This window comes from Vanellus vanellus, assembly GCF_965231255.1.
Source record: "Vanellus vanellus genome assembly, chromosome: 2".
NCBI classification, from domain to species: Eukaryota; Metazoa; Chordata; class Aves; order Charadriiformes; family Charadriidae; genus Vanellus; species Vanellus vanellus.
Genome location: NC_138906.1, coordinates 104,044,264 through 104,055,626, shown reverse-complemented (window position 1 = coordinate 104,055,626; position 11,363 = coordinate 104,044,264). Strand labels below are relative to the sequence as shown.

Below are 11,363 nucleotides of genomic sequence, written 5' to 3'. Positions count from 1 at the left end.
TCTTCTGAGATGTGGAGATCTGCCTTGACTTGCTCTTGCACTGCGTCCAGCAGAATAGGTCTGCCACTGGCTGTCCTGCATAGTGTTCAGCGCAAGTACAAACAAACACTGTATCAACCAGAAGATGTGGATGTTTCCTATTTTTGGTCTAGTGGACAGCCTCAGATTGTTGTGATTTGGTGAGTCCTTGATGAGATGCAAAGAGTGCAGCTAGAGCGTTGGTTAACATGGTGGTGGGGAAGACGTTGTGTTGGGCTGTTGGTGGACCCTGACTCTTCTACCAAGGCTTCCATGACTTTAAGGATCTGCTAATAGGCACCCTGCAGCACCATGTCATATGCTAAACGGAGTCAGAGAGGCTACCTCCTTCCTTAAAGATGGGGAGGTGTGAAGAGGACACCAATGTCAAATGTGAGAAGCTTGAAGCATAGGAGTGCTCTGCCCACAGTGAGTTTTGCTGCAGCAGGCAACAAGGAGTGACCTTCCAGCCAGGGCCATGGACACAGGGAACCTTGCTCGCAGCAGGAACGGTGCCGAGCTGCTGGGTGGAAGGGAAAGGCTGTGGCTGGGAATCTCTGAAAGGAATGATTCAAAAGCTGTGCTTGAAAGTGGAATAAAGCTACAAAAAAAGTGAGATTGGATGCTGTTGAACAGAGCATAATATACAATGTTTATTTGAAATTAATGATGCTTGCATGCCTTCAAACTGCATTTTAGTATTTAAATTGTTGCAAAAGTAAATTATTAAAATAAAGTGTCCATGAATTATCACCACCAATTTCCAAGTTACAGTGCTAGAAAATGAGAGGGAAAGAGAGCTTGGCTCAGCTAAGCAAAGGAAAGACTCTCCCTTTCTCATGTTGATTTTCTTCCACTGTAAGAGATCCTCTTTTCCCTCCTGTTCAGCTGTGGGAAAGATATCTCAGGGAAGGAATCTTAGGATGGGATCCAAATGAGGAACTGGTATATAACTGACAGATTTTGGTGTTTCGGACTCCAGTATCCACCACCGAGGGGACTGAGTGAATCCACACACAAGTGGGTTAATTCTGGCATTAGGCAGGGAAGAAACACCCACGTCAGGAGTTTCCTCTTATGTTCCTTACTTCCAGAGAAAGATTGATCAATGGTTTCTACATCTCCTCCAGACCAGGAAGAGAGAAGAAGGCTGTATTAAGTGCTCCCAGCTTTCTAGAAGGAATGAGAGACTGGACTTCCTCCCAAAGTCACAGCATTCCTGCTGCGTTCACGTGCTATGGTGAAACCGTAACACAAGTTAAGACACCATTTCAGTGCAGATAGGTGCTGTACCTTAGTTCTCTCCCCTCCTTTGTTGGAGAAGTCCTTGGACAAGGGAGTAGTGTTCATTCTGTGGCTTCCAAGGGCAGGGCTACTGATGGGTCCCTCTAGTAACAGAAGAGCTAAAGGGAAGCTATAGGAAATAACAAAAGTATTCCGGTATTTTTAAACTTAGAGTTTGTCTTACAGTCTCTTCACCAAGAATTTGTGAGAATTTCGCAAAACAAGACATGAACAAATCAATAGAGGAAACAGCATCTGAACCACAATGCAGGCATTTATTGTCTCCTTGTGCATTAAATTACCCAATTAATGTTTCCTGTTGCCTTAGCCTGTTCTAATAAGGCTTGACTGTCGCTTATCAGCCCCTAATCTTCTAAATGATGAGCAAGAACTGCAGCTGGATTTACAAGAGCCTTTGGGGCACAATACCAAACTCCCAGAGCGCCAAAGATCCATCCTTGGAATTATGCTTATTAGGGGTTCTCATTCATTACCATTTACTTCACACAGATATCTACTAACGAGACCAGCTTGGCTTTATTATTTATTAAGTACTATTAAAATAGATGCACTAGACAACCTATCTCTGTGTATAATGCATTCCGCAAAAAATAAGCTTTTTCTTGCATAAAAATGTCATTTCAGATACCAATACTCCTTCGAGTCAACTGAGTTTGTAGGCTTATTTGGCCTGACCTATAGTTTAAAATGTAAGAAAAATATTTCCAGAGTAACTGAAAGTGATTTTTATGGGCTGCGTGCATGGGTTAACTAATTCGAATAACAATGTTGGGAAAGACTTGCGGTTAATGAGCAACTAACAGGGATAAATGATTTTTAATAGACAATGGTAGTGTCTTCAGAATGATAAATACTTTCCTGTTGTATGATAAAAAATAAATAAATCTATTTTACTAAGAGAGCCTTCTTATGAACTGTGAGGCCGGTGGGGGGGAGGAATAGATTCATTTAGATAAAATGCTATTAAATTGCCTGTATACTGTCCTGTCAGACAACTATCGACCCCATCCCACGGGAGGAATTGATTTCCGTGCAGAGAGCTATGTGCTTTCTGCAGTGTATTGCTTCAGTGCTATTGCTCTGGTAATCACACATGGCTGCCTCTTTTCCTTTCTCTCTCTCTCTCTCTCTATTTGTTGTGGAAAGATTGATTGAGAGACGTGAGGGATTTAGGTTGCCATATTTGTTGTTATTTGACCTTTTCAATTATATTCTGTTAAAAATGTAAATACTTCATTTGCGGTAATGTACATATGAATATGCTTAAGTGGTCTGCGAGTAAGGCTTTCAGGAGGAAGCATTTAGCTTTGTTCTCCTGTAGACCTATCAGAGCTGACTCAGTTAAGCAAATTCAGATGCGGTGAGGATGCTCCCTGTTTGGGTAAAGCTATCTAGGCTAGTTCTCAACACAAGACCTAAAGATGGGAAAAATAATCCAAACTGGTAACGCCAGAATCACGTAAGTGCTGAAAAGCGAAATGATACATGATTAAGGATCCTTGCTCTGGTTTGGACAGGTTTCCATTCTTTTAAGCGTAGGTACCTTTTGTCAGCTCTCACTAATGATGGTCTCTTTTTTAACAAGACAAAACCAGTTGAGGTCAAGAAATGCCAACGTTAAAGTTGAAACCCAGTTTCCAATCTTCCCCCTCTGCGGGTAAAGAAGAAACAAGGTCTTTAATTGTTGTGAAACGGTCACACATTGTTTCTCGGATAGTACAGCTTCAGTTTACAGGACTGTTTGTCTGATGAGTTATAGTATGTGCTTGACTTTTTCTACTATTTCTTGTCATTCTTACATTAATTTCACTGTTGTGACTCACTTTAGCATCGTTATAGCTAAAGCAGGTGTTTGAAAGTCTGCTTGTGGGAATGTAGGTCCCTGCTAGGTGCCTTGGCGTTTGCACAGGGGGGAATGTCTGACTGGAAAACAGCCGGGACAGACCTTCTTGCTCTAGCTCCTGCCGGTGTGAAGGGCGTAGAAGGGAATACAGGTCTGCTGGTAGATCACAGCTACATTTTAGTAGTCGCAGGCTGCTGCATTAGGCCTTGGGAGGGAAGTGTCCGATGGCTTAATTACAGCTATGTACTAGCCCAGACTTGAAGACCAGTGAGCTGCCAATTCCATCTTTGCACATGCTCACCAAGGCTACACCAAATATCTGGAGTTTCAATGCTTTTGTTTTTATTATGCTGGGTGGAGAGAGCTGCAAGAGCAGAATCACTAGTGATCTGTAAAAATCAATAAAGACAGGACGCAGCTTCTCCTTTGTCTTTTACTCGCCCACATCCTTTAATCTGTAGTAAATAGACATAAAATGCTGTTCAGTCAAAATCACATTGCCTTACACTGACCTAATGCTCCCTCCCTTCTGTGTAAAGAGATGGCAGAACTGTGGCGAAGCAGCCGCAAGCAGGGAACGCTAAGTGCTTTAGAAGAATTTAGCTGTGCTCTCGGGCACATAGCCCATAGTCTCTGCCTACACCCCAGCAGCTGTTTGACAAAGCTTTTTTAGAGCAGCCTTTTTGAGAGGTGACATGAGGTCGGGGGGGCAGAGCCCAAGCCAGCAAAGTGCTCCAACACAGCTCCCACTGAGGGTGAACCAAGGCGGGAGAGGAAAGTTGCAGCAGTTGTGAGGTTGCTGCTGTCGAACGGACTGAGGATGACTATGGAATAGGTTTGAAAGTGAGAAGGAAAGGAGATCGCTTAGCTGGAGGCTGTTTTGGTGGGGACAGGGGGAAAGCCAGACCCGGTGTGAGCAGGGATTAGCAGAAAAGAAGAACCAGACAAAAACTTTATCAGAGTAAAACCAGCAGCCTCCCCTTGCCATCCTTCTCCAGGGGCTGGTGACACCAGTTTCCAGATCCTACTGTTTGGGTCCAGACAAACCTTTTGCCTTGTGCTTAATGGTGACTGGAGCATGTGTGGAAATCATTGTTGCAGAGAGGTGATTGAGATCTGGAGAGATGCTAGAGGAGACTAGAGACAGGCTGGGAGAAAGGCTGAAAATTACATCTAAAATACCATTTCAGAGAGCGTGCCCCACATTTCTCAGTCAGATTCACAGACCCTCAAGTCTGGTTGTTGTCTGTGAGTCAAATTTTTACTCCATAACAGCTTTTTTTTTTTTTTTTTTTTTTTCACCCGGACATGTTGTTCTTCATTCCTTGTCTTTATTTGTTAGAGAATACAACAATAATATTACAACTAGATATTTATGGCAGCGGTAACAATCTAGTAGTAGTTCGCCAGCATGCAGGCAATGAGCAGGGAAGCTTTCACATCCATACCAGCATGTAAACTACCACTCAATTCAAGTTAAAAGCTGTCTGACCTTAAAAAAACCCAAACCACATGTGATTGTGTTGCTGCATTTCTTCTGCAGTGAATGGAAGCTCTGGATCCTTAACTATGAAAGCTAAAATAGAAATATAAGCTACTACTATTGTGTGAAGAAATCTCTAAGTCAGTAATTGTACAGAAAGTATGGGGAGAAAGAAAATATCCATTTCTGTTGATGTGACAGTGCATGATTAGCAAATAGTGTGTCTGTTCTCAGCAGGGGCACTGGGAGGAACTGAGTGCTGCAAAGGATGTTTCTAATCCCACCTTCACCACTTTTAGGCCTAGGTGTCAGTTCATCATATTTAATCTCTAAAGTGGAAAAGTCTAAAATACCTCATTATTAAGTATGCATTTAAGGATCCATTGGAGTAAGTGCGACTTTGCAACAAAGGAAATTTTATTTCAACATAGGGAAAAAACCCTCAAATGTGAGAGTGGTGAAACTTTTGAGCAGGTTGCTCAGAGAAGCTGTGACATCTTCCTCCCTGAAGGCTTTCAAAACCTGACTGGACTAAGCCCTGAGCAAATAAGTCTAACATTAAGGTTAACTCTGTTTCGAGCACGAGGTTGGACTAGGCAGCTGCCCCCATTCTCCTCACACCAAGGTCTCTATGAAACTAAATCTTTCTATGATTTTATGACTTCAGCTCCTGCTTACATTTAAGCATCTGTTCAAGATAGTGCCTTGCTAGGAGAGCATCTCCATCCCATGAAATGGAGACTGTTTTTAATTGCCTTTTAATACTTTGCGTAGCACAGCAAATGAAGATAGCTTTCTTCCCCTCTTCTTCACCTCTGCTCCATGCTAGCACTCCTCCCCTCATCAAATAATTCAATTTAACTCCAGCTGCAACTGGAGGCAAACGCTGACTTCTTATGTCCATTTAAGAAGGTGCCTAGGCAGGAGGGAGAAGACTGTACCTAAGAGCATGAGGTGCATGGGTACAAACACGTCTCCCAGCCGTGAAGAGATGCTGCTGAGATAGGAATGGTCAAGCTGGGTGACAGAAGCCATTGGAGAAAATCACTGACTGCAGCACCACAAACCCAGCGCCTCTTAACTTCTGGCCTGAGGGTATGACATTTTTCTCCCTTTGTGGTGGGGAGAGGGAAGGAGAAGCTGTGCTGTGTGGTTTTACGAGAAATACAGAGGGAGGGAGGTGATAGGGGAGGTAGGATGAGAAGATGGAAAGACAGGAGGAGGATGGAAGTGTGGCGGAGTATGTATGTGGGAATTTGTATAGGGGATGGAGAATGTTACATATATTTGGGGAAATGTCATCGTATGAGTACATAAGAAGGAAAGCAGTCAGACATGTGGGCAACAGCAAGAGGCCCCAGGTTGTGAGACCTATACCAGAGAAGATGGGCTCTCTTCCTTATCTGGTCTCAGGTATCATAAGAAGTTTACAGTAGTAGTTTTGGTCCAATTGTGACAAAGCTGCCACCTCTCAATAAACAAACAGGGACTTGAAATTAAATTAATGTGAAAGGGACCTTAGAAATAACAGTTGCATCTCTGAGGTATGAAATTTCTTGGGACCTGTTCTCATTTCTTTATGTGTATTTTTAGTTAGGTAGAATTTAATTTGATAGCCCATTAGAAGCACATCCAAAGGGAACTGCTGGATGCCCCTTATCAAATATTTCTATGCTTCTCTCTCACAACAGGGTGACTTTTGCACTGTGACCACTTTTTGTAAAATAAACAAAGCAAGCTACCTGTAAGTGCAGAGTCTAGTGTTGCTAAACCCAGCATTTTTGTAAGACGCCCCTGTCTTACAAAAAGTAAAAAAGTACCTTAGCTTCCATTTATCAGCTTGTGTTCGTATGCGCCTGTCCTTTACAGAATGTTTAAACAAGGAAGAGACTGCCCCTTATCCCCGTCCCCAATAATTTCATGCAAGGATCCATCATTTTAATGTAAACTTTATTTGTGCACATGAAAAAAGCTTTGCCTTTCACATCAGTGACAGGGAGAGCAAAGAAGGGGAGAAATTGTCAAATGATTGTGTTGGTGAGGGATGAACTGCTTGCAGAGCTTACTTCTGGACTGATGTTTTTCTTCTATTCAGTGCCTTCCTCCTTTACCACCCATTGCTAAGGACAAATACAAGGAAATTTGTGAGAACAACTTAAAGCAAAGTTGCAGTACAGAGAAACATACAGAATATCTGAGTATTGATTACAAACATTTCCAGGTCAGACACCAAAGGTCTGTGTCACACTTTGAAAGACACTTTTTGAAAGTATGAACTTCAATCCTGTCTCCAGTTCTCTACCATGTATGAGCTTCCATACTGGTGCATTCAGGTATAGACCAGGTCTTCATACCTCGGTTTGATTTATCTAGGTGTGAGCCGCATTAACTTGGCAGACTGATGAGGAAAACTTGTGCTGTTCTCTGTTTCGTGCTGGTAAGTGTTGGTAAATCCCTCTGCTTTTGACCCAGCAAATTTCCTTTAAAGGAAAGCAAGCGAAGGAAGCCAAGCTGTTCTAAAAGGCCCCAAGAAGTGGACTAATGATTCCTGTCTGTCAGCTTGATAACTCCATTATCGTGTTTCACTGTTTCCTCACACTTAATCTGTTCCATGTGTTCAAATGTGAAGCTCTCGGTTTGGTCCTGAATTTGTGTTTGAAAAAAAATTATTGAACTTCCACTGTGGTGCTGATGAAAGCACAACCTAAGCTTCCCCTGGCATTTTTTCTGTCACCATGTGTTTCAGATTTCTGTCTCTGCTATCCACCCATGTCTTTGCAACTTTATGGCACAGTTATTTCCACCAGTCAGTTAATTGCCTGGTTGCAGCTGCTCACCAAGTATAAAGCAACAAACAGGAGAAATGTTGCTTCAAGTACAATGCAGCCACTTCTTATTTACATCCCTTCACCTAGTAAATGTATACCTGAGCTGAAATACTGATGACTTCTCGAAAGTCATTTGTTATTTCACCACTATTAGAAGGACTCTCACTTACCGATGGACAGGACAGTGGAAGTTGTACCGCCCCTGGGAATTCCACCTCCGTGGGATCTGGCCTCCTGGGACATCATCTGGGAGGCCAGGGATCCACCGGAGATCCCGCTGCTGGTAAAACCTGACGAATGGGTTGAGCCTCTGGCACCTGCAACAATTACAAAGGAGATGTTACTGCCTGGAGGGAACCTTACAGGATAATTAAACCACTATGTTTTAAAAAATGCGAAGGCTAGCAAATGTATCAAAAGACAAGGAGACAGCCGATTACTTGACTTGTTCCATCAGTATACTGCTTTTTAGCTGCCTCCTTGGGGAAAGGACATTTGCAGTGTTTTGTGGATGTTCCCAGAACACAAAGAAAATCTACGACTCTTGCACAGACTATTTTTGATGTATTTGGATCTCTGAAACAGTTGCAGCACGGTTTGTCTCTACTGAAATCGCAATTTTCTGAGGAGCTGCCCGAGGGCTGTGCAACAAACCCCTACAGCAGCTAAGGATTGTTGCAAACCTCACCGCTTACTGTTCCAGGTGACACATATGTTCCTCTCACTTCACTTTCCATAGCATAGACCTATGCATAATAGATACCTGTAGAATTCAAGCACAGCGAGCGGTGGTAGCCAGTGGCCAATTTATATGTACGCCTCCATCTCGTTACAAATAAACCTCAAGCAAAATATTTCATTGCAAACTCTTCTTCTCCTGGGAGAGGAGTAAAGCATCAGCAATGACAAATGTTAGTGATAATGCTTAAAGCATTCCTGGAGGATGCTCAAATATTTTGGTGATGAGCTTGTTATAACATCTTCTGTAAAGTGACACTGAACAATACTCATGCTCTGCTGCAGGATCAGCTGCTCCTTCGAGCATGTTTGTTCTGGGGGGGAGGAAGGGTTACAGTCTGAATGGAAAGGTTAAGAAGATGTGTTTGAAGAGTGAGAGATTTCAGCGAGCACCTGCGGAAATGAAATCAGGCCCTTTTAGCTCTCAATCAGGCAAAGAATGCGTGGCAAGCGCTCCTGCTGCAGGGAGCCAAAGCTCACACCTGCCTTGGCAATGTTACAGAGCTAGAATTTTTCACATGGATAAAAGCTCTTTTGGAGTATCTCCTGCAGGCATGGCTAAGGCTTCCTTGACTCGTGCAGGTTTCTCTTCACCAAAATAGCGGTTTTCATAAAAGTCCATAGTTGACACAGACATTGCAAGAATAAAACCAGGCACTGTTAAGTGTTTACTTTGCTTCTCTCTCTTCTGAAGCTTCTCAGCACACGGAGTGACACAAATCTTCAGTGTTTTAGTTTACAAACTGCAACTTTATGCTCTGTATAGGGCATCACCACTGAAGAGTTTGCCCCTGGTTATGGGTGTGCTGAGTACTGCCGTACCACCTTCATCTGTAACAGAAAGCAAGCTTGTGCAGCTGACTCTGCTCTAGTCTATGATAAGATTAAGTACCTGGCATCTCCTGCGTACCAGGATTTCTGCTGCTAATGCAGCGTGGTGCCAGAGAGCAGCTCTTCTGCTCTTCACTCTCTCAGTCCTCCCCCTCTCCTGACTCTTTCTCCTATTCTGTCCCTCTGCTGCTACCATCCCTTAAGCTCTTTGCTACTGAATATTCAATAAACACTGTATTCAGTAACCTAAACTCACTGATCAAATTGTACAGAGTAAAAATTAAAAAATGCCTCACAGGAGGCACATGCGGTATCTCTCCAAATGACCCTCATGTCACTTATTCCCTCACTCTCTAGAGAGCCTCCTGCTAGGACTAAGATTGGCAGCCACATAAACCATATCTTTAAAAAATACATTACTTCCTCTCAATCAAGCTTATCGCATTTTTTGCTATTAAAAGATGCCCCCAATCTGGACCCTGGCCAGCTCACCTGGCCAACACCCACTTTATGGCTGGAAGAGGCAAGTTCAGCTCCATCCTTCAATAGACTTCTAGCTGCTTACTACAAAAGGAGTAGACCAGTGGTTGGCCAATATGGGAGAGACCCTCACCTATAACCAGCCTGCTGGTTAGCCCACTCCTGACACATGGGAGACGTGGGTCCAAGACCCCTAAGGCAGAAAGGGTTTTGAAGCCTTTATCCCAGGCCAGAGCACTAACTCCTGTGCTGCCGGGTAAAGCAGGATTGCACGGGACACTCTCTTCTGTGGAGTTATGCCTGCGCAGAGGATGCCTGCCGAATCAGGTCACACAGGCAGGACTGGCAGGGAGAATACCTTGTGCATGAATCCCGCGGGATCGAATACTTTGTGCACGAATCCTGTGGGATCTGGGTTAAACCAGTGCCAAGCTGCTTAGGGTTGTCAGGTCAGGGATTGCTCTGTGCACGCAACAGAAAATCAAGCACCGGCAGGGCTAGTGCATGTGAAAGCCAGCTATATCTAATTTTTGTACTTAGATACGTGCTGTCAAGGATGTGTATGCATTCCCTTCCTGAATTCAGCTCTTGGACTGCAGCTAATTTCCCTCTGCTGTAGCGTTTGCACGAGGTTTTATGGGTCCTTCCTGTATGGATGCGTGAGTAAAGAGCAAGGGAAATCTGATAATTTATATGAAATGTAGGTACACAGATCATGTTCTTGCATAAGTGTATTGTTGCTTATTGCTACAATGACTTTCCATATTATTGATGATTCCTAGCAGAATGGAGAGATAGATAGCACAAATTTCAAATAAACACTGTCCTGAATCTCATGAATAGCACATATGTATGTCTACATTCATGCATATCTACCTACACAGAAAACACCTTTAATAGCATCGCACTCATAACGTGCAGTTAAATATAGGAATCTTTTGTCTTCAATGCTATACAGGAATGTAGGACAGAAGAGATTACTTGGCAAGCTTATTTTCAAGGAAAAGAAAAAACAATTGTTTGGTCCTGCGCACCGAACCACAAAACCACAAACACACAAAAGTGCCCATACCCATTTCTTGGAGAGTAGAAGTTGGGCCTCCAGAGTGCACGCCTCCTCCAGACGCTCGTGCTTCGTGGGACATCATTGACGAAGCAAGCGATCCTCCTCTGATCCCGGAGGAAGTGAAACCAGCGTTGTGGACATTTTGGTCGGACATTTCTGCTTCCGATGGTGTGGAATCCACTGAAGCATTGCGAGGGTCAGCCAATCTTTTTATACGCTGTCTAGCTAACAGCAAGGAAATGAAACTGCTCCCAGGATCAGAAAGAAATGAAACCAAAACTTATCCTTATCTGGGAAATGAAACTGAACTTTATTAACTTGCCTTTTCATTGCTGTTGTCAGTGTGAAGTTTAGGCATACTAATTTCCTCTTATGATACTATAAACAAATTAGTAGCACATGAATCATTGATTGGCAACTGATGTGGCTGAGAACTATGCTTCTTCATTCTTTTGCATTGCACTCTTGTCTTGGTTTGAGGTAAAACAGAACCAATTTTGTTCAGCAACTTCGCTTCTTAGCTGGGCCTCTTCTAACAACTGAAATTAACTGCATCTTGTGCAGTCAGTGTTCGCTCTCTCAAAGTGATAAGACCAATGTTTACAGCTGATGTCCAGGCATGGTATGCAGAGAGGCTCCTGCTTATACTCATTGCTATAACCCCCAAGGCCAACCAACTTTGTTATTTGCCCCATTGGAGGGTCGGAAGCGGAAAAGCATAGTGGGGTCCCACCTGCGGGGAGGAGCGGACAGGACAGGTGACCCAAAACT

General features: G+C 43.4%; 1 protein-coding gene across 1 annotated transcript; it reads right to left on the bottom strand.

Moving 5' to 3' along the window:
- Positions 1-6,588: 6,588 nt before the first annotated feature.
- On the bottom strand, positions 6,589-10,806 carry LOC309686763 (uncharacterized protein). The gene is made up of 3 exons (XM_082499519.1): positions 10,599-10,806; positions 7,648-7,794; positions 6,589-6,769 (listed from the first exon to the last, which is right to left on the bottom strand). Exons 1-3 carry the CDS (start codon positions 10,744-10,746, stop codon positions 6,741-6,743), a joined length of 324 nt encoding a protein of 107 aa, XP_082355645.1. The 5' UTR covers positions 10,747-10,806; the 3' UTR covers positions 6,589-6,740.
- Positions 10,807-11,363: the final 557 nt, after the last annotated feature.

Coding starts and splice junctions, on each gene's coding strand:
- LOC309686763 (XM_082499519.1), bottom strand. CDS start 10,746: ATGTCCGACCAAAATGTCCACAACGCTGGTTTCACTTCCTCCGGGATC. Junction 7,795..10,598: donor TTCTACTCTCCAAGAAATGG/GTATGGGCACTT, acceptor TAATTGTTGCAG/GTGCCAGAGGCTCAACCCAT. Junction 6,770..7,647: donor TTCCACTGTCCTGTCCATCG/GTAAGTGAGAGT, acceptor ATTTGTCCTTAG/CAATGGGTGGTAAAGGAGGA.